At 30.5% G+C, this 24,342-nt stretch overlaps 2 protein-coding genes across 7 annotated transcripts; one reads left to right on the forward strand and one right to left on the reverse strand.

Moving 5' to 3' along the window:
- The first annotated feature begins 944 nt into the window (after window positions 1-944).
- LOC112716184 (NAC domain-containing protein 37) lies at window positions 945-7,435 on the forward strand. Of its 3 annotated transcripts, XM_025768047.3 has the most exons (5): window positions 945-1,152; window positions 3,679-4,063; window positions 4,340-4,571; window positions 5,033-5,304; window positions 6,474-7,435. In XM_025768047.3, the coding sequence occupies exons 2-5, from the start codon at window positions 4,058-4,060 to the stop codon at window positions 7,086-7,088; spliced, it is 1,125 nt and encodes a 374-aa protein (XP_025623832.1). In that variant the 5' UTR covers window positions 945-1,152; window positions 3,679-4,057; the 3' UTR covers window positions 7,089-7,435. The 3 variants fall into 3 exon arrangements, with proteins under 3 accessions (XP_025623832.1, XP_025623833.1, XP_072060132.1); XM_025768048.3 differs by lacking the exon at window positions 945-1,152 and having other exon boundaries at window positions 3,793-4,063; window positions 6,477-7,338; XM_072204031.1 differs by lacking the exon at window positions 945-1,152 and having other exon boundaries at window positions 3,793-4,063; window positions 4,343-4,571; window positions 6,474-7,335.
- Window positions 7,436-12,678: 5,243 nt separating this feature from the next.
- On the reverse strand, window positions 12,679-19,276 carry LOC112716185 (uncharacterized). Of its 4 annotated transcripts, none has more exons than XR_003160202.3 (16): window positions 18,771-19,276; window positions 18,138-18,265; window positions 17,880-17,951; window positions 17,688-17,801; window positions 16,930-16,998; window positions 16,775-16,831; window positions 15,672-15,725; window positions 15,530-15,592; window positions 15,312-15,374; window positions 14,901-15,065; window positions 14,675-14,830; window positions 14,009-14,089; window positions 13,858-13,919; window positions 13,553-13,653; window positions 13,209-13,265; window positions 12,679-13,041 (listed from the first exon to the last, which is right to left on the reverse strand). XR_003160202.3 is itself a non-coding variant. In XM_025768050.3 (15 exons), the coding sequence occupies exons 1-14, from the start codon at window positions 18,973-18,975 to the stop codon at window positions 13,563-13,565; spliced, it is 1,380 nt and encodes a 459-aa protein (XP_025623835.1). In that variant the 5' UTR covers window positions 18,976-19,276; the 3' UTR covers window positions 12,679-13,041; window positions 13,553-13,562. The 4 variants fall into 4 exon arrangements, 2 of the variants coding, with proteins under 2 accessions (XP_025623835.1, XP_025623834.1); XR_003160201.3 differs by having other exon boundaries at window positions 13,520-13,653; XM_025768050.3 differs by lacking the exon at window positions 13,209-13,265.
- Between the last annotated feature and the right edge of the window lie 5,066 nt (window positions 19,277-24,342).

Genomic DNA, 24,342 nt, shown 5'->3' on the forward strand with positions numbered 1-24,342 from the left:
ATTCCTATTTGAGCGGCGCCGTCAGTAGCAAGGACGCAACCCATATCAGCCGACGTTAATATCTCAGTTTCTCACTGACTCGTGTGTGATCAACTATAGTCTCTCCCGGAGAAGTCGAGTTCCGCACCGATGAACGCCCATAAGCGCATTCCGAGCGTGTGACTCCTGCTGGCGGCACCGCATCACGTCCTTCCCTGCGTGTGGCTCCTCCCGTCGTCTAATCGGTTTATTCACCATACAAGTTAAAAGAGTTAATAGTGTCTCTGTTTTGGAACGTTCATCCACCGCGTGCCAGTGAGTTGATGGCGTGTAAGGTGAGAATGGTTTGTTTAATATATCACCATAGATGCTTATTTATATATGTATTAGATGTTCATCTTTGCACAGGATATGAATGCGTTAATTAGTTAGGGATTAGTAATATGCAAAATTGAACACGCATGTATAGGCAATGTATTTGGTACACGAGATGAGTGGTTAGTTTAGAGGCTTTCCCCCATGAAGTGCTTGATGTATACAGTATAATATTATTAGTTCATTATATTGTGAAATATAATAACATAAAACTAACTGGATTGGTATTGGTAAGTCTTTTCTTGTAGATGTAAGGTGAATAGAATAATAAGAGTTATTCATGATTAGATTCCGAATACATGCATGAGTATAAATCATAGATGCCACATGCATTAAAAATGCTAATTTAGTGACATTAGATTCATAAACTAGGTAATGATATAATAGGTTAAATAAAATAATAAATTCAGTTTCTATCAATATCGATGCATTTTTTTCCTAATTAATATGGGTAGAATAATGCGGTCCAGTTATACATCTGTATCCTTATCTATGGAGTTTGGTGAGGATTTTGTTAAATCTCATTTGCTAGTTGATTATTTAAATAGTTTACATGAATCTAGTTTTCGGTGTTTTTTTTGTGATTATAGGCCATGCCAAGATTGGATGTTACTGAGGTTGGAAGTGAAGAAATGGATACTTGTTACGAGGTTTGCATTTTAGTTTCGTCCTGTATTATGATGCTTGGGACAGTAACCATCTTGAATGTACATTTGTTCGTTTATTTTGCGATTATAGGAGATGCCGCTTTTGGATCTCTCCCAGGTTGGAAGTGAAGAGATGGATCCTGGTCACCAGGTTTGTTCTCAAATTTAATTTTTTTCGGTGTCTTGAAACTGTAGGGTTGATTTAAACATTAACGTTTTTGTTTTCGATTTACATAAAAATATTTAAGATAAGAAACCAATTCTATTTCAACACATTTACATAATTTTAAATTTTATTTATTTTATCAAGGTGAATTATCCGAATTTTTTTCTTGTCATTAATTAACAAAAAATTTTAATGTTATATATATTGTTACAGACCACCATCTCACATTATTTAATTACTGAAATACAAATATGTAAAATCATAATCACATAGGAATATCAAGAGAAATAAAATAAGAATGAAGGGGTGTGGATTTCTGGAAATTGGTCAGGGAAAAGTGGAGCTGTCTTCCATAAAACAATATTTTCTTTGTTTCTTTTTCTAATGATAGTTGGTGGTATCCATAAAAACACACCATTATATATCATGTTATTATTTGTTCTTTATTTCTAGCTATTCTCGTATACATTTAATTTAATTTCTATTTTTCTGTGTGCATTACTTTCCTTTGACCTTATTGTTGTCATGACTTATATATATATATATATATATATATATATATATATATATATATATATATATATATATATATATATATATATATATAAAAGTATATGTGTGATGATCAAGTAAATGTTTTTTGGCAGTTACTCCCACGAAAATATCAAAATCATCTTTTCATGATGATTTTTGTTTAAAAAATATAATTTATTTATTTTATAACATTTTAAATAAAGATAACACTTTTACTTCAAATAAAATTAAGTCATATAATTTATTATTTAATGGTTAAAATAATATATTTTTACATAATGATAATTATTAAATTTTTATTGGAGTAGCCACCAATATTTTTTAGATGAGTAATGTATATGCATGTTTATTTTATTTTATAATAAAATTTTATTTTTATTTTTATTTTTATTTAAATAAATTAAAATAATAAAAAAACTATTTCTATGTATTTTAATTGTAAAAAATTTAAAATGATATCATAAATTATTTTTAAAAATTTAAATTATTAAATAAAATGGAATAAAAATTAAAAATGCACCAATAATTTATACAATACAATAAGCTTATAAACAATATTAGGTATATAGTGGAGCCCACTGCATCACGTGTGCATGAATGATTCACATGCATGACGCCTTTTGTTTCTGGCGCTGAAATAAATGTGGATATTATATATTATATATTTGTGCTTAATAGTAAAATAATTAAGATTCTCTTAGTATTTATAATTTCTTTTAATTATAATAATTAAGTTTTTATATTTGTAAAAACTTTTAATTGAAATTTTAGATTAATTTTAAATTTGTAACTAAATCTTAACAGTACAATTTGTAAAAACATAGATTAACAAAACTCTTATTTTATTGTATAAAGCAAACATATGTATGTACTCAATATATATCAAATAAATAAATACTGAATACACATATATTGAATACATATTTAGCTATAACTTTTGACAATGAATAATTTTTTTTAATAAAAAAATTTATATAATATAATTTACTTAGTTATTATTAAAAGTAATAATGTAATTATATATTATATTGATTTATGAAGGAACAAATTTAATTGGTAAGAAGAGTGTTAGATAAATAATGATTTTTTTAAACAACATGAACAACCACCAATCAAATAAGAACACACTACACCTTTAAATTATTCATCTAAATTTTAATATTAAAATAATCATCTGTACACCTAATAAAATAAATATTTGATATATCTATTATTCACATTATTTATTATTTTCATTGTTTACCTATACTTTTTCAATTGATAAATATAATTTCTATATTATTATAGCTACCATCTATGTTTAATATTTTTGGTAAATAATTTCTTAAACCAAGATGTGGTAACATTATATGGTGCACTACAAGAAAATAGAGTTATTTTAACACTTTATTTTTTAACACCATAATTAAATGTCAAAATTAATATATATTTTTGACAAATATCACAAATGTCAAATTTTTTATATTTTTTTGACGAATAATTTGACCGTAGAAAATTACTCCTCAATTTTAATACTCATTTGTTTTTAATTTACTCCACTATTTTTCTTCTTCTTTGGGCTCTATTAATTTTGACATCACACTGCTCTCAGTTTAGGATTATACTACTCATTCTTTATCTTCAAAATCTCAATTTATTCTTTAGTTTCAAGATCACATCTCATTCTTTGTTAAAATTTTTTGTTGAGAATATTTTTTAGTTAATAAGTGTCAAAATAAATAGTATTTTTGACAATTAATAAGTATCACAGAAAATATGTTCTCAAAATTTTCTAACAAATTATTTTTGACAACCAATATTTATTAAAATAAGATTTAAATTTTTTCCACAATCACTTATATATTAAAAATACTATTTTTGACAAAACTTTTATTAACATGTTTTCATAGTTAAAATAGTGTCAAAATTTGTTTTTTTGACAAATTTTAATTTTCTTTTACACATTATAACCCTCAAAAATAATATATATTGTTGTAGTGGTGATGCATGCAGATCAAGAGGGTTAAAATCGTCATTGCAGTTAGTTCAACATTGCTAGGTGTCTCCTTAGAATTTACAACTTGCTATAAACCTGTGGCAACTTGATGATGAAGACCCACATTTGGTGGAACCTTGAGAAACACACTTATCCATGGTTTTTCTTTCTTCATTTGCCTTTGTATACTTAAACCCTAATTAACTTTAGTTTCTTTCATGCATGATTGATTAGTAGTAGCAGTGATAACGAAACACCCTACTCTTCCTTCTCTTTTAATTTGATCTTATTATTTTGTGGTAACCCTCAAGTCAAGTTTTTTCTTCTCAAAGTGAATCACAAAAATTCAACCCAAAATTGAACAAAGAGTTTTGTCTCTCCATGCAAGTAAGCTCTATCTCTTTAATTATTTACTTCTTAGGGTTTTTGTCTAAGCTTTTTCTTTGAAGAAGAAATCAAAGTTAATTCCTTTAATTTAAATTTTTTTCCTAAGGGTATTGATGACTCTTTTTGAGAGGTGGATATATTTAATTAGAAAATTGGAGAGTTAGATGTGTAATTGAACTTTGTCTAATTTTTTCTTCAATGACAAATCTATGTTTTGCTTAGCTATAATTTTTCTCTAAGAAAGTTCATTATGATGTGCAAATTTGTATGCTATAGAAGGAAAAGGAAGCAATCACCACCAATAAGGAGGGGATTAATAAGAAGGACATAGAAATAATGGAAGGTTGCAATGGAAAGGAGGAAACCCTACCACCTGGGTTTCGATTTCATCCAACCGACGAAGAACTCATTACTTGCTATCTCATAAACAAGATCTCGGATTCAAACTTTTCAGGCAGGGCAATAACTGATGTTGATCTCAATAAATGTGAGCCATGGGAGCTTCCAGGTGCATATAGTTTGCAACTATTATTATTAGTTCAATTTCTTTGATTTTTTTATATGCATATTCATTTATATTTGAGAAATAAATATCCATCGAATTCAAGATATTTAATTTTCTTAATTTATTTCTTCAATTATTCTCTTAATAGATAGTGCTTATTTTTATATCCATGTTATCATTATTTTTAGATTACTCAACACTATCTAAGGTTTTTATGAGAAATTAATTAATTGATGCACCAAATTTTAATCCCATTCTACTAACTAACGTATATTTTAGTCCATTAAGAAGAGATTTGGATAAGATTTAATTTAAGTGAATGATATACATTTGTTAAATACCTTCTATTACTTTTCTAATTAAACAAAAGGACCACAACAGATTCTCATTGAATCTAATATATTATGTTCCTTGGATGTTTATTTTTTTTTCATAGTTATTTAACAAAAATTTCCATGAATTAGGGAAGGCGAAGATGGGAGAAAAAGAATGGTACTTCTTCAGCCTGAGGGACCGGAAGTACCCAACTGGGGTGCGAACGAACCGAGCCACGAACACCGGGTATTGGAAGACCACCGGAAAAGACAAAGAGATCCTTAATAGTGTTACATCGGAGCTAATTGGGATGAAGAAAACTTTGGTTTTCTACAAAGGAAGAGCCCCCAGGGGAGAGAAGAGTAATTGGGTCATGCATGAATATCGCATTCATTCTAAATCCACCTTTCGAACAACCAAGGTATATATAAATATAATGAAAAAATATTAGTTACTTAATATTTCTGTAAATGATTTTTCTTTCAAACATGTAGTAAAATGCAAATACAAATAACGTATCTTTTATGACAAAACCCTACCCATCTTCTTCTTCCACTAAACTCCAAGAAGTGTCCGCATATCATATCATATATTGCAAATTCAAAAAACCAAACAATTATTAGTCAAGAACCATAACTTAAGGGTTAATTAATCCTTAAGAAAAGATGGCGAGTGGTTTTATATTTACTTAAACATGCTATTTATGTTAAAGTTTTTTCGGGCTTAAAATTTGGAAGAATCAAAGGGGAAGCTACCTTGGTTTATTTCTCTTTTTTTTTTTTTTATTCTTTGTCTCTTTCAAATATGTAGCACTATTTGGCTACCTTTTATTTCTTTTAAAATTTGTCCATGTCAGTTTCATTTTTCTTTAATCCCAATCGAACATAGAATCATTATTAGGTGCTATGATAAAATGTTTTATTCTCTTCAGCAATTTATATCACATAAACAAATAATTTTATTATAAACATTCATTAATGGCTTATCATTCAATTAATACATCAATACACGAGTTTTAATTTACACTAAGAATATCTACTAATTTTTCTCAAACATATTTTTCCTAATATATATTAAGAGTTTACCTATTTCGGTATACAAACAAGAATTTAATCAACAAGAACCAAATTGTAAATTATTTGCTTTAAATTTAATGCTACAGAGTTAATAATCTAAAATTATTTTATTTAACTTAACATCTATAATTTTATACATATAATATTTGTAATTACACATTTATTACCTCTAATATTTCCTAATTATTCTAACGATAATTAATGAATACAAAATAAATTACTTTTGACTAATTTAAAATAATTTTTAATTATCTCTTAAATATTTAAATTTTAATCACCTTTATGCCATGTTAATGGATCAATTTCCTCAAAGACTTTACTTAGACTATTTATTGAAGGAAGAAAAATGTTTTCTAACAATCATCAAAAGCGTCTTTAATAGTCAATATTAACAATTCTAGATGAACATTAACAACCTTTGATTATTATAGGTGACCAATTTAATGGAGATATAGATTAACTGTCATTAATATTCAACATAACAAACCCTAACACCCTTTTGTGATATATACAGCAGGATGAATGGGTGGTTTGCCGTGTGTTCCAGAAGAGTGCCGGTGCAAAGAAGTACCCTTCTTCCAACCATGCAAGTAGGGCAATGAACCCTTTCAACCTTGAAATAGGTCACCACAATATTGTGCCGCCGCCGCCAATGATGCAACTCGGAGACCCCGCCGCCGCTCATTTCCTCTATGGAAGGAACTATATGAATACTGCAGAGTTAGCAGAAGTAGCTAGGGTTTTGCGTGTTGGTACTGGATCAACCAGTACCAACCTGCCCGGGATGCAGCCTCAGATAAATTATCCAGTGGCTGCGTCTCCAGGAATTGGATTCACAATTTCAGGACTCAATTTAAATCTAGGAGGCGGAGGAGGCGAAACAGTAGTGGCCACAACACAACCAGTTTTGCGGCCCATGCAGCCGACTCCTCCGTCCCAAACATTGGGTATGGTTCCTCATCATCAAGTTCATCATGATGTGAGTTCCAACATGATTTCAACAAATTCCCTTGGTGCTGAGAATGTGGGTTACGTCAATGAAATAAGCAACACAAATGGTGGTCATGGAAATAGGTTTATGGGCATGGATCATTGCATGGATCTTGATAATTACTGGCCTTCCTACTAAATAAAGGAGAGAGACCCTACTTCATTTTGTTTAATTAATTATTATACATAATTTAGTGTTATAAGCTAAGTTGGATAATTAAACTACGTAAAACTTTTTTCCTTTTTCCTTTTTTTTTTTAATTATCGTGTTTCTAAGTTTAATGCAGGTAAAGAGACCTTGCAGTATCAAAGTGAATCTTGTTCTTATTTGCAGTTAAGAAACTTCTTTAATGTTATTGCTTTTATCTAGCTAGTCAATAATGCTACGTAGCAAAAAATTCAACAACAATAAATAAAAATAACTTTGTTAAGTAACCAATTAAAGGTGGCAATTAGTAAAAAAAAGCATTAAAAAAATAAAAAAAATAGAATTGGACCTTTTTTAATTTTTTTTTGTATGGAACATGAATTCAAATTATCATCAAAAACATTTAAAATTAACCGCAAAAAATATCTAAAATCTTAAAAAAATCTAAAACTGAATGAAAAAAACATTTAAAATTATTATAAAATAAATATAAAAACTTAATAAAAAAAGATTTGAAACGTCATAAAAAGAAATATTCAAAATATTCAAAAAATATTTAAAACTAAAAAAAGAAACGTCCAAAACTATTAAAAAAAATCCAAAATCTAAAAAGAAAATATCCAAAACATAAAAAAAGTAACATCTAAAATATATAAAAAATATATCTAAAATCTAAGAAAAAAACTTCCAAAATTAATTAAAAGAATCATCTAAAACCTATGAAAAAGAAAAAAAAACGACTATGTAGTAAATATTATTGGAGTGCATTTTTTGAAATTTAAAAATTTTTAAAATTAAAAAAGTTGGCTCAAGTTAACTGCCACCCTAATTAGTTATTTATACTTTTTCTAAAAATATATATTTTTTAATTTAATTAACACAATTAATTTTTTTATAATTATTTTTTATTTAATTACATCAAAAATCAATCCAAATTTTATACGAATCAAATTCTCAAAATTTCTTTCACATTATTACATCTAATAATTATACACCTTTTTTTAAATAAAAATCTCAAATCCTTATATATGTTATTAATTCTAAAAAATATTTTTAAATTACCAGTACATTTTATAAAAAGACTAAACATCTCAAATTTGATTAATAAAATCAGAAATATTTTTAATCGTAAATAAAAATCATCACTATCGATTGGTATTACGCTAGAGTTTACGCCGTGTTTCACGGGTTTATTAATATTTTTATTAGAATATTTATTTTTATTTTTATTTTGATTTATGATTTAAAGTTTACTATAACTTAATAAATTTGAATATATAAATATAATAATAATAATAATAATAATAATAATAATAATAATAATAATAATAATAATAATAATAGTGATTATAACATATTAGTTATATATAGAAATGAAAAAATTGCATTTGTGTCTACATAATAGTATTATTATTATGATGATTGGTAATAAAAGGAGGAGAATGAAAAGAGTTGTACTCATAATTTGATAAACAGATGAAATAGAAATAAGTGTGTAATAATTTTGATTATTTATTTGCTGGTGTCTACATATTACATTAAATGCAATTCTCAAGTGAGTTTTAAATGTGTATATATAGATAGCTTTTGTAATTGCATTTTAAAGTTTAGCCTAACTACTATTTAGAGCAGGGCCTATAAGTTATAATACAATATATATATAGATGAACTTAATTAATTGATTAAATAAAAACTTATAAACTCTAAATAATATTACTGTTATGCATGTAAAAACATGCGTATGATATTCACAACAATTTTTGTTTTGGGGGTTTTCAAATTTCAACTACCACTAATTAATTAGGGAGAAATAATCTATTTTAAAAATGTCTCAACTGATGTGCCAACATATATACTCTTACAATAATTATGATCTTGATAATTAAACATATGCTTTTAGAATTTAATTTGGGGTTAAATAATTTGTCTGACAAATAAGCCAGGTTTAATTATATACAGTCTTTATATATAATTTTACTAATTTTTTAGTTATGTCTTTAAATATAATTTAAAGAATCTGTAATTTAGTTCCTGTATTAGATAAAAAAAAAAACTTTTAATTTGATTTATTTTAATTATATTTTGTTAAGAAATATTTTTTTTCAAAATATTTATTTTTGTATTTGATGTAGGATAAATTATAAACTATTTAAAAGCAAAAAATATAAAAAACATTGTATTTTTTCTGAAAAATAACAATTAATGAGTTTTTAATTATGAAATTTTATCTAATTAATATACAAATTTAATTACAAAATTTAAAATTGTAAAGATCTAAAAAAAGAATTTGATGAAACTATAAAAACTAATAAAATAATTAAATTATATAAATATCAATTATGTTAGGTTACATTAAAATTAGTCAATAATATAAAATATACATTAAAATATAAAATACATACTATTTAAAAATAAATTAAACTATATATATATATATATATATATATATATATATATATATATATGATAACTAATTTTAATATGCAAATACCATTTTTATATATAATAAATATGTATCAATGTATCATCAATTAAACTTATTTCGAAAGAATCACAGTCTTAGCTTGCTTGGCCGTATAACGTAAATAACATTGTAATGTATTATCTGGTTTCATAGAGCCACATTAGTCACATCTACCTTAACCATCTCTTCATATGCCATGTAAATCAGTTTAATAATGCTTTTATTTTTTGGTTGTCTTCGTCTCTTTTAAGGATTAATCTTTTTGCGAATTTAAACTCTATTTAAAAATTTATTATTAGCAAATAAATTATTACATATACAAAATAAAATTCGAATATTAACATTTATTTAAACGAACAAATAAGTTAATACTAATACTTTGAAAGTCCAATAAGAATGCCAAATAAAACAACATATTTATGCGCTCAGTAGGAATAGATGTCTATCCTAATGTTAACTAACTCTTTATTAATTTAACAAGATATGAAGATACCCCCATTAGTAATTCTTTAATTTTATAATTTATAAAGACTAATATTAGAAAATACCTTTATACTATTTTGAAGAAAATACCAAATTGTGTAAAATATCTAAATACATTGTATATGATAACTACTTATTAAGGTTGGAAGTGAGTTGAGATAAAACAAACTCAAATTCGACTTAAGAAAATTGAGTTTGGCTTACAATTCACCTCATTAATAATCGAGACTATTTTTTAAACTCAAATTTGGTTCATTGAAAACTCATGAGTTAGCTTAAATAATAAGAACATAATTTATAATTCTATATTAGTAATTATAATTTTTTTATTTATATCTTACATCAAAATTATATATAAAAAATAAATATAAAATTTTAAATAACTAAGATCATTTATATATATAACATTAAATATATATATATATATATATATATAATCGAGTCAACTCACAAACTAATGAGTTGAACTACTTATCCAAACTCAAGCTCGACTCATTTAATTTATAAGCTCAATTCTAAACTCAAGCTCGTCTCATCAGTTCACGAGTTCAACTTATTCAGCTATTAACAAATCGAACTTGAGCTAACTCATAAGCTAACTTGACTCACTTTCAGTCCTGTTACCTACTATGATTTGTTATTTTAGTTGCATCATCTTTTTCCCGTACAATTTCCTTTAAACTTTAGAGAAGTATTATCAAGAGTGTTAAGCAATCCTCTTTTGGAATTAAAAGATTGAAAATTTTATTAATACTTAAAAAAGCTTTTTTGTGTTTGGGTATCTTTACTTAGGATATCAAAAATTAATCCATCGCTGATCGAAATTATATTTAAGAATTTATTATTAATCAATAAATTTTTGAATGAAGACAAATGAACTAATCACTTAACTAACCAAAGTCCATTAAAAAAAATTATATTAGTAAAGGAAAATATAACGATATATTACTCCTGTCATTTCTCTAAATTTTAACTCGATACCAAACAGTAAACAAACCGTGAAAGAGTTCTTCACCACACTTAGAGAAAGGCCCAGGAAATCAATTGGCTGTATATTCTAAGTTTTATATAGGCTCTCTTAATGGTTCAGCCCAACAAAGTTTTGCATATGGCCCATTTTGTCTACGCCCTTATCCTTTTGGGTCCTTCTTAATGAGCACATCTTCCACAGTGAACTCATTTAATGTCTGTGAATATGAACAAAAACATATATAGAATCAAACTCTTGATTGTACCTGATGTAGTTGCATATATTGTAGCATATGTTGTTGTTGTTGTTGTTGTTGTGGGTGGGGTTGTTACCCGGCCCATTCGCCTGCACAAAAAAAAATGTCTCTGATTGTTTTTACTTTTTAGAATAGACACTAATTGACTAATTGTGTGTCAAAAACATACAAAATTTTCCCTAACGGCCTAATCTATATAGGAAAAGAAATTGAAATCTCCAAAAGCATAGAAAAAATGTATAACCACCATGATACGATATCATAATCTAAAATTATTTTATTTAATTTAACATTATAATTTTATATATATAACTTTTATAATTATATATTTAATATTATTTAATTATTTTAACACTATTAAAAAATACAAAATAAGATAAGTAATAATGAATGCAAAAATAAGCTAACTTTAGATTGTTCTAAGCTATTTTTTGTTATTTCCCAAACTTTTTTATATATAATATTTTAATGATAATTGTTCACTCCTGTATTATTAGTTTTACATGATAAATCTAACTGTACACTAGTTTAAGTTAACGAAAGAAATAAATTTCATTCATATTTTATTTAAATAGCATCATTTGTAAAGTATAAAATATAATAAATAATTACGTAATTCTAAATACATTTAGTACTTGATAAGAAAATTATGTTTACCCTGTTCGAGGATATTTTTTACATATGACGTTTACTGCTGATTTTTAAATTGGCACATACCTCTTTTCTTTGAATATATTTAGAAATTCGTATTTTACCTTTTCCATTTTAAGATTATAATAAATTCGTGAGCTGCGAAGTATAGCAATAATATCTTATATTCTTATGTACATAATCATGAATGTATATTTTCAGAAAGCCAAAACCGAAAAAATCTTCCATTTTTCCCAAAGAAAACAGACAACTAGCAAGAAGATTTCTAACAAAATTCCAAATCGTCACGCATAATTTCACTAGATAATTGGATCAAGAAATTTATTCTAATCGTGACAAATGAGAAAGGACAGCACATTAGATAATTTAGCTTATGGATTTTTCCTATAGTGGTAAATGGTTCCTGCCCCAAGAGAGAAAAGGGTTAAAACATTGTCCAAGAAAATTGTAATCATGGCCAACAGTGTGTTTTGTAAACACAAACAAATGATAGCAGCCAATATTCCAATAAGCATTCATTATCTAAAGCAATCTCGATTACTCGACTCCTATGTACCGCAAGCTATTCCGAACCAGATTAAATTATTTGATGACTACTAAAACATGATTTTACCTTCTAATGAACGAATATACAAACTAGTGTTTCATAGCGTGTGACCCAATAAGAAACCTTAATGGGGGGTTTAGAGGCTAGAGCTTAAAACTTTGTAGTTTCTAAGCATATCATTAATCAAATATAAGCAGATATTCAAGTGCATACATGAAAGGTTTTCTTTTCCATTACAGAATAATTTGTGAAAAGGAAAACATGAAGTGATAGTGAAGAATAACCCATGAATTAGTTTCTTTCAACTTCTAGTTCTAAAAGCAACCTCAATAAACATACATGATTGTGAAATATATGAAGATTTTTCTCCGAACAAAATGGGGGAAGGGGTGAAATAACAAATATAACACAGCCATAATACATGAATGCCTAAGCACATCGTATGCCCAACTCTAACCTTCTGAAGATCCCTCAATGAGAAACAAAAAGCTAAAATATTCAAAGCCCACATAAAATGGAACAGGTAAAATATCTGGCCCCCAAGATAAGTCCATGTGAACAGGTAAAAACAATCTGCAAGAAAAGAAACTCTTTTTATGCATTATATTTAGCTATGGCTAGCAAAACAAGAAATAAAAAAGACAGAGAAGTGCAACTCCATAATATACAGTATATCTGTTACCCTTGTTAGCCAATTAAGATAGTGCTTTGCAGTAGCAAAGTCATAGTTTCCTACTTACAATTATGACAGTCTGTAAGAAACATGTTTCAATTAACATCCACATGACTCCATTTCCCTGAATAGCATAAGATGATGATAAATCAAACTTATTCACCTAGTCTATCAAATATAGCACAACACCAACTACAAACTAGAGACAATCTAGGATGACCATGGAATTAATTAATTCTATTTCAGAGATGCAAAGCAAATCATACCAGAACCAGAGACACACAATAAATAACTTAGGAAATCGATGAAATATCAATGCTTGCTTTTTATCATGCAAAGACACAATATAATCTTCAAAATATAATAGAAAAAAAATACCTAAATCTGTCCCAAAAAAAAGTAGGAACGAACATTGTGTTATCTACTTGTCGGGCTGATCTGGATGCCCTCGTTTAGCTTTACGTCGAGCACTCTGAGTGTTTCCACTTCGAGCAGGCTTTTTGGCTTTTTTGCTGAAGCAGAGAAACGAATTAGTAACCACAACTTCCAATTCTTGTCATTTTTCTTAGTGTAAAACTTCTTTACATGTTCAACCACTCAGAATTAATAAACTTCAAACAAAGACAAATACAAATCCAAATATCAAGAGAACACACATATCAAGCGATTAACAAAAATTAAATCAGTATATGATCTTCAAGACATTCAAAACTGACCAGAAAGTGGCAGATAAAACTCTAGCCAGTAAAATAACAGGCAAGGCCAAAAGAGCAGAGGCCTGCAAGTTAACAGAGTTTTTGTCAAACCACAAAATCAAATAAGTCACTGTCATCAAAATTGGTCAGGACACAATCAGTTGATGCATACCGCAAACCATTCCAATTCTTTAGTAGCAAGAGGCCTAGTAAGCTCGTGCTTTTTCAGTGTCTCCTGGACAGTTGCTTGGACCTTGACAGCAGAAGAAAATAACACTCAGAAAAGCAATATACATGTTATCAAACTTATACAATGACTACTTTCAGTATTTCATTATTCTGCAATTTGCCCAAAAAAGGTGAATAGATCTCATTAATTGTGTAGCAATCAAAGCAATGTTGCTCTAGGCACGAAGACTAATATGGACAGTAGAGACTCAGGGAACTAAACTCCAAATTTTTACATATAGCATTGCAACAAACAAATAGGAGCTTGAGACAGTTTTCATCAAATCTGCTTACACTAACATTAATACGATGTCATGTTATGGTCTCCGAACTCAGAAAAGGTTATTATAGTGTAGTATTCAAGAAGAGGCATATTGTGACAAATGGTCACACCACAACCAGAATGAATAACCTAAATCTGCTGATGATGCAACTTGGCTTTCATTGTTATTATTTTTTAACAGGATGGCCTAAGCCTGATTGTAGAAGTGAGCAGCTATAACTACATGTATTGCTCTTTACACATGTGAAAAACAACAGAATCATCTATAACAGCAATACTCAACAGTTAAAATAAACAAATGTCATCAGATGCGAAAAGGCATGAAACCTGGCTATGATATGTAGTGGCGGAGTCCATGAACCTGCCATAAGCATGAACAACATGTTTTGTATAGGGCTTCAAAACCTCTTGTGCTTTATCAACATGAGGCTTCACAGCAACAGCAACCTGATCAATGTATGGCTTGCTCAGCCTTTTAGCTTCCTGTCAACCAGTAAAGAGTATTTTCAGAAACAATTCAACAGAGCAAACAAAACCAAAAATTAAGACCTACCTGATAATAAGGATCTACAAATTCTTTCGCCTTGCTTGCATGAGGAGCAATTGCATTCTTTGATGCCTCATAAATTTCAGTAGTTTTTGTAGTAAATAATTGCACATGAGGTTCGGCATTCGTTTTCACCACAGACCAGTGTTCCTTAACAGCCGGGATCCATTTCTTCATGTGAAAACCAAGACAAGTGAGAAATAATATAATTAAATTTGCTTGATTATTTACCAAAGTAACAACAAAAAACAAGGAAAGGCAAATGGATCTCAAACTACCAGAGGAACAAAAACAAACAGATCAATATATTCATCTTTAGCCATAGGGCACAGCAGTTGAAGTTATACACCACTTAAAAGTGCTGCTGCACTTAATCCATACAATGACAAGTATCTCCAGGCAGTGCAGACTACTTACAGTTGTGATTGTTTCCACATGAGGTTCAGCCCATTTCCCGGCTTGTTCCTTTTTCTCTTTAGCCTAGAATGAACAGGGAAGATGTCAAAATGAAGCCAGTAGGATCTCTGTTTCTAGTGGCCAAAAAATTAAAAAGAAAAAAGCCAGTTGGGTAAACTAAATTATCATAAGAGGTACCAGACAAGAAAGTGTGATAAAACTAGAAAACAAAGTAGTACCTTTTGAGTAATCACCTCCCAAGTAGGTTTCCCATGTTTATCCCAATGAGTTTGAACCAATGACTAACAGAAAAACAAAATTCTCATTACTTCTGAAGAAGGCTGTATTATTTAAATCATAAAGCACACAATATGAACTCACCCTAGTTTGGACATAGTGTGCAGCAAGCCAAGGTGGAAGCCAAGCACTATGGACCTGATTCATCAGCATCAGTATGCATAAATAAACACATCACCAATATTATCTAAATTTCATAGCATATTGAAATACTTTATCAACTCTCATAGCACTACAGTTGTAGGCAGTTGATGCTTACATAACCATGTAAAATCTCATTCAACTAAGTACAATGTTTCAAACCAGTTTTTTTATTTAACTATTTTAAAATTTAGACCTGGAAATTCCTTATACTAGTGTCATGAAAATAGAGGGAAAAAGCCAAGAAAGAAAAAAAAAAAAAGAAACAAGAACTGTGGTAGAAGAATTTCCACTTAATTGGATAGAAATCCTCTACCAATTATTCCTTTTTCACAAGTCATAAATCTCAATCTCCCAAAACAACTCTTGGTCTAGGCCCAAGTATATGATTTTCATTATCTGGTCATATTACAATCAATCAGTATATTTCGAGGTGTTATTATACTCCCTTTCAAACACTTCAAAAACGATCAGAACACTTACAGCTCTTGGATAGTGGATACCACATAAAGTCTTTGGTATCCTGTAAATACATATGCCTAGGAGTGGTCCCCCCCCCCCCCCCCCAACAACCAAAAAAGAATTACGCTTCCCACAAATACATCCAGAAATTACCATAACAGGCAAACAGGGTTCCAGTAAAAGCAATCATCTACATATATACAGCCATTTTTTATCACACAAAATAAGCTTAAAAGCAGACTAAACAGAGAATTCGATCAGTAAATATTTATTTCCAGCATTTGTCCTCCTGACGTCGACATTTCAAAAGACAGCCCTGACATTTTACCTAAACTAGATGAACTTATTCAGACTTCCACTTCTACAAGGTTTTCTTCATTTAATTTAACAAAAAACAAAAATTGCACAATGAATTAAAACAACCTCAATATCAGATCAACAGAACAACTGATAATTGGCAACTTGGCATGGATTAATTTGGAGGTTTTAACTAACAGGCACAGTTTATACACATGTAAGAAAGATAACATGGTTTGAACACAAGGAAGAAAGACGGCAGAGATTGTTGTCAACCGAGGTTTTACCTCTGTTAGTTCTCTTGCTTTTGAAGTTGCCTCAAACTTTGCCTTCATCATCTCTTCCTAAACAATAATATTCGAGGGAAAAACAAGACTTCATCAAAGTCAAAATCATCAACAATCTTGAACAACATAACAAGACCAACTATGTATTCATATACCTCAGCAACTTTAAGAGCGCGTTCGGTTTTACGAATTTTGGTCTTCTGTTCCTCAGTTGTCTTTTGAAACTGCGGCACAACCCAGGTCACCATATATCATCATAAAAAATTGTTATTATTATTAAATTAAACTGACATGAGTACAGGACACAACTGCTGGAAATACAGAGCAAATCATCATGACACATATGTGCAAGTGGTTGGATTCAAGAGCTTTAATAATTATTTCTTACAATAGTTGTCAAATATCCGATATATTAGTGACATAGCATTATTACGTAACGGAAATTTAGCAAAACATGAAAAGTTGCAATGCACTATTGATACCTTGACCTCCTCTCAAGGTTGTCAAATATCCACTATATCGTCGCCATAGCGCTATTGCATAATGGAAATTTAACATTGCATGATGATTGATAACCTTTAGTCTTCCATTTAATTTAATACTATGAATGTAGAATCATTCAAAGCCAACTGACAATGCAGAAGATGAAGATTAATTTGTAAATGACATGGAGCACAAATCTACTCGCCCCCATCCCAATGATGGAAGAATTGGATGCTAGGCCACCCTTACACATTGGATATTAAAGGGGGAACGATCTATTCCTCAAAAAGATTAACTTGTTTCCTACAAACCCAATGTAGTGAAATGCAGAGTAATGAATGAGGAAAAGTACTTCGAAAAGAGTAAATTATAATGTTTGGTTGGGATGTAAAAGCAAAGTATATACCATCTGGCCAAATGTAGAACTTACATCTGCTAATTTTGAGTCCAACTGACGAATTGTTTTCTCAGCCTCGGCTATCTTGGTTTCCCATGTCAGCTTCTCCTTGTTTTTTGTATCCAATTCACTTTTAAGTTTGTCCACCTGAATTGAGAATTTCAGAGTAAGCTCAAGAACTATAATCATATACGTGACAAATTCTCCAGCTCATTCATGCATAACCTGATTTTGCAGTTCACCAGCACGGGCATGAGCCTTCCCAACCTGCTCCTCAACGTCCAATGAACCTTTTTTCTGAGAAGAAATATTAATTTGGAGTTAGTTTTAATATAAAAATAAGTCAAAATGCTCCATGAATTATATTAAATTATTAAGTATGAAATATAACTAACAATTTTTCACCTATTAATTAAAAATGAAAACTAAGGAACACAATGAGCAAATTATTACCACAAAAATCTATAGTCCTAAACACCTCACCTGGAGAGAAGCAACCTCATTCTGCAGGGACTCAATGGTGCTCAGTCTTTCTTGGATAACTTTTTCCTTTTCTGCAATTATCTCATCCTTCTTCTTCAATTCATGGGATTTTTCACTGATTTTCGATTCTTCAAAACAAAAATTAGGCACCACATGTATTGGCCATCAAAAAAGTATTAAGAAAAATAAATATATATAACCAAATCTGCTTTTAAAATTATCTCTTCATAAAAACTACGGAAAATGGCAACTTGCTCGGACATCAAGCATCAACAAAATCCATAAATCGCTTCTCAAAACACAAAAAATTTTATTTCCTTTCAGTAATTCTAACTAAATTATTAAGAAATGATAACTAACAAAAATCAGAACGCGACAAACACAACGCCTCACTCACATCACTGTCCTAATAATATAGAAATAAAAAAATAAAAAACTGATCACAAGCTCTGAGTAACCGAACGGCGTAACTACCAAATACCAAGCTTAAAATCAACGAAACCGAAAGGAAATCAACTAATTAATTAATCCATTTCAGTAATTGTTTAATTAATTAATCAACTAATTAATCATCAAATCAGAATCATAACAAAAATAGTAAGTAAATAGAGAGAAGAGAAGAGAAGAACAAACCTAGGTGTTGGATCTTGGAGTTCAGTTGATCCAGTTGAGCAGCAGCAGCGGCAGCGGCAGCGGCAGCGGCGGCGGCAGCGGCGGCACCTCCATCGACGGAAACATCGTCGGCGGAGGCGGCATCGGCGTTAACGATAGAGGAAATTAGGGTTACAGAGAAAGCGAGGAAGAAGAAGAGAAAGAAGAAGTTCTTAAGAGGCGCCATGAAGAACACGATGATTTGCTTTGCCGCCAACAAAACAACAAAGCGTAATTATTCACAGCGCCACAACTGAAAAACAAAATAAAAGAAAACAAAATAAAAAATAGAAACCAGAGAAGAACAATGAATAATATACTTGTAAGTGTGTTTCTGTTTCTCTGGTTTGTGATGAAGAAGATTGATAGATATTTAAGTAACGGTGCGGCTCAGTTATTAATCATCCTTCTTTCTTTCTAAGCTAGGCGAAGCACCCAATGAAACTCAATTTAATTTTTACCTTTTTTATTTTTTAATAAATTGATATGCTACTCCTATTTACAGTACTACTACTAAGTATCAATAATAATAATAATAATAATAATAATAATAATAATAATAATAATAAATTTATATAACCTGTAAAAAATCTCTAAAATAAGTTCCTTTTTACATATATATAAATTTCTTTCTTGGTATCTAATTTTTTTAAATATTCTCAACAATATTTTTATCATTTCTAATACTTGGAAGATCAAAGTATTTGTTTATCATATTAATAAAATTATTTATTATTATGAAATATTGGTTGATGTTATAGAAGATATTCATAATATTGTATTGTATAAGAAATATTATATCTGATTAATTATATTAAATAGTGTTTAATCTCTAAACAGACGATAATAGAAAGTAAATCCATATTAAATTAGATGTGTCTTTTTTCCCCTTGCTACAAGCTTACTCTAAGAAGATAATAAGTATTAACTGCTTAACCAAAAAAGGGGGAGTTTAATATTAAGAAAAGAAACATATGTGGCTGGACTAGGAGGATTTGAGGAGGCCGTGTGTCTTTTGGAAGGGAATCCCATCTTTGAGAAAAGAAAATAAAATAAAGTGCACTCAAAACATGTGGCAAGCGAGGGGCACACAAAATCTGCAGATCCCCAATAATAACTTTCTTTTTTATTCTTAACACAGAAACTTTGAGTCAGGAATTTTTAATATTTTTTATTATTATTTTATTAGTATAAATATTAAATTACTTTTATTAAATAAATTTTATTAATTTATATGTATAAATTTTGTAAAATATTGGTGTAAATTATATTAATTTATGTATATAAAATTCTAATAAATATATGTACAAAATATATATTTTTTGTGTGTAAAACGTCTATAAATATGACTATAAATTATTATTGGTCATGTAGTATTATTCTTCTTAATATTAACAATAATTTTTTTTGTACTAATAATTTTTTTTAGTAACCTATAAGTTAGCGTTTGTTTTGTGTTACTAGGACTAAAATTGGGAGACTAAAATTCGATATTATGTTTGTTGGTTTAGGACTAGAACTAAAATTTAAATTTCAGAATACAATTTCAATCCTTTCAATACCTTCAAAAAATAGGGACATAAGAGACAAAAAATTTTGGAAACGAAAACTGAAATTTAACTAACATTTTCTTTGAAAAATACCCCAATCCAAATTAATAATTCCAACTTTGCCATTTGTGTTTCTTCAGTTCTTCTCATCTCCTTCCCTTGTCAAACGCAAATATACCATCACCGAAGAGCCCTAGCAGAAGCCCCTGCCTTATTGCCGCCACCAAAATCACCACAACCTCATTATCATCAATCCCACCGCGAACAAGATTAGTCTCCGAATAAGGTTAGCCACTATGTTTGTGTCGTTTTTCAGTTTGTGGTCTCTTCTTCAATCATCTCTTCTTTTATCTATTCGGAGGCAGAGCCTTGCAAGAATCAGGAGACAATGAAGTAGGTGACGGGACAATAGAGGAGGGAAAGAGCAGGGCGGTCGGAATCTGCAAGTGCGAAAAGGACTCCAGCGGAGGAGGATGGCAGCGAGGGAATGGACGTGAGAGCGTGCCTTCAAGACGAACTCCCATCAAGAGTGCATAGAGTCATCGCAGATGTAGGGCAATTGCGTGGTGGTGACAGTGGCTGTAGATGAGGAGTTCGACGACGACGGTGAGAAGTGGTGGTTGTTGTGATGGTGTAAGTCGAGGGTGGGGTTAAAGCCTTTTAGGTTAGGATTATTTGTTTTTGATTTTTTTCATTTAAAATAGTATTTAGTCTCTATTTTTATTTTAAACCAAATAAAATACTAAGATATAATTCAGTCATGTATATCTTTATACTAAATACAATGTCCTAATATTTATCTCTCAATCTCTGTATCTCAGTCTTAGTCTCTCTTCCAAATATTACCTAATAATTATGAGATAAAAATTATTTTCAAAGTCATAACTACTGATACTCTATGATATGTTCTGTGCATATGTAATTAAATTAAACGCTTTCAATATTTATTTTCTCATTTTCAATATATATATATATATATATATATATATATATTAAGAAAAATTTGATTATACTAATGTAAAAGAATTTAATTATAGTGCTATGATAACTTTAATTATTTTATCATGTCAACGATACAAAGAACACACAAAATAATGACAATTTTTCAAGAGATTCGGGGTGGTTGAAAATCATCGCAAAACATACCTTAATTGCAAACACTTGAGTGGTGTTATAGTTTATTAAACTACTTTTCACCTTAGCCTATGATAACAATAAAGATGTCTCGTAGTCTACAAATTTAGCCCAATAGAATACATAAATTTAGTTGTAATTTTAGTCTTTATTATCTTATCTTATCCTATCTTTATGTTATCTTCTTATCTTATCTTATCTTATCTTACTTTTATCTTCGGCCTGACGTTCAAGGTCCCACGAACACTTTACAATCCTTATACTTACAAGAAAGAGTTTAGTAATGCCTAAAAACACAGGGTTTGGTTAAATCAAAAGAAACAAGGGGTTATATATATATTTAGTTTTACTTTCACAATTCAATCAGTCAGCAATCAATAAAAATTTCTTCCTCTTTTCTTTTCCTATTCTTTTACAATTTTATCATGGTATCAGAACCTTAATATCCTCATTGAAGAGGATACATAAGCTATCATCTTTCTGGTGAGAAATTACCCCACTTTTTTTTTCAACATCCTCCCACAATGAATAATCAATCTTCCAATTTAGCTCAGAATCTCTATTACATCTATCCAAGTAAAAATCCAACATCAGTCTTGGTTATCCCTGTTCTAAGAGGAAACAATTATCATTCATGAAATAGTCACTATGGCCTATCTGTGCCTTCTTCGGCAGTTCCATCTGCGCCTTCTTCCGGCAGTTTCATCTGCATTCTATTTCAGCAGTCATGTCTACATTTTGTTTCAGCAGATCAATCTACATTTTGTTTTAGCAATTCCATCTGCACTATTATTGCATTCCACGCACCCTCTTTTTATATCGCGTTCTACGCATCCTCTCTTATTGCGCTTTACGTGCCCTCTTTTATTATGCTCTACGCGCCCTCTGAAGATCAATCTTACCGCGCTCTACGCATTTTTTTTAAGATCACTGCTTGCTCTCTCTCCCTCAAGCACATCATCTCCTTTTATATTTTTACCGTTGGCAGCTCTAGTTCTACCGCACGCATCTCCCTCTGCGTCACTACGTCAAACGCATTTTCCTCCACAATTTCATCGGAACTTATCCAAGCTGTGGATTATTGACATCTTCCATCCATCAGCTTGCAGGGCGTATTAAACTACTCTTCTACCTTAGCTCATGATAACAATGAAGAAGTCTTGTGGCCTACAAATTCAGCCCAACATAATACATAAATTCAGTTACAATTTTAGTCTTTATTATCTTATCTTATCTTATCTTATCTTTACTTTTATCTTTTGTAGACAATAATCTATATATATTTCGTTTTACCTTCACAATTCAATCAATCAACAATCAATAAAATTTCTGGGGTTTTTATTTAAATTAAAAAATATAATATTTACGGATTTAAATAAACGTATAAGTATTTACCAAAATACATTTAGGGTTTTATCTTGGATACAGTGAGAGAAACCACAAAACGAACATATCTCGGGTGCAGTGACCCCGTTCTATGATATGGGACGCGCTGGTCATATCTCATGTGCACCTGAGATATGAACATGAGAGCATCTTGGATACACTGCATTGGAGATATGCTCATATTCTGACATGGACCAATGCATTCGAGATACGTGCAAGGAAGCAAGACAGAGGCATTACATCCAAGATATAGTCAAGATCCAATGCTTTTTTATGAAAGTATTGTAATGTTGTAGATGAAAAATGGTCCCATAACAATCAAAGATAGTAGTTATACAGAAATTATGCTTCATTACACATTAAGCACATTTAATAACAATCAGTACATCAAAGTGACAACATTGGAACAAAAAGACCTAAATCCTAAACTGCATGCGTCGTCATGGATCTGAGTGGGGCGCATTGGGACACCCATGTCTGGTGTGGTCCTCTCTGCGGCAGAGCCCACATCTCTTCTCTGCACGTTCAATGGCATCCATCTCATTCCGGATCTGAGTGGATATCGGGTTACCCGATGTCTTCATCTTCATGGCAGAGTTGGGCTTCAGACGTGCACCGTATCATGGAGGCCATATCTTTTCGTCTAGTATCAGCGAAACCTCCCTCTCGTATACCTTGAATACAGAGGCCATTGTGTACACAGGGTCCACAAAAAGACCCCACTCAATACTTGCAGCTGCACATGCCGCCAGGGCATGTTGACATGGGAAATGCAATGACTGGAATAGACCGCAATCGCATGTATGCTCGGTCATACGAACCCGATATGAAGTCTGTGACCAACCATCTACTGGCTCCATCTCTTCCACGCTAAAAACGGATGCCCTACGATCACAATGGGTGACTCGCACCATCGGCAGACTCTCTCTGTTCTTATCTATAGCTGCCAACAGCCGCTGCGAGTAGATCTGTCCACCCTGTAACTGAGCATGGGCTTCGCGTCCTCTGCGCACGAACAACTGTTGCAACCTCTCATACATTGCCCGAACAATCGCTGCGACCGGAAGATTCCTCGTTCCCTTCAGCACGGCATTTATACACTTCAATAGGTTCGTAGTCATGTGACCATACCGACGACCTTCGTCGCAATGTTGCAACCACAATTCCTTCCTGAAACAAAGAGCCCAATCCACCATCTCATGGGATAATGTACCTAAAGTATCCAAGTACCAGTCGCATCCTTCCTTACTCGGACTGTACGCCGCATTTATCAGATACCTCTTATCCTCGGTCGATTTGAACCTGGAGTTGAAGTTTGAAGCCATGTGTCACATGCAGTAAGCATGATATGCTGACGAGGGATGCCATCCACTGTGAGGTGCATTGAGAGTGGCGCGAATGGCCTGTGATCTATCTGATATGATCAGGATTCCTGGCTGTGAAGTAACATGCTGTCTCAAATTTGAGAGGAAAAACGACCATGA

The sequence above is a fragment of the Arachis hypogaea genome, chromosome 10 (genome assembly GCF_003086295.3).
Source record: "Arachis hypogaea cultivar Tifrunner chromosome 10, arahy.Tifrunner.gnm2.J5K5, whole genome shotgun sequence".
In the NCBI taxonomy this organism is placed as follows: Eukaryota; Viridiplantae; Streptophyta; class Magnoliopsida; order Fabales; family Fabaceae; genus Arachis; species Arachis hypogaea.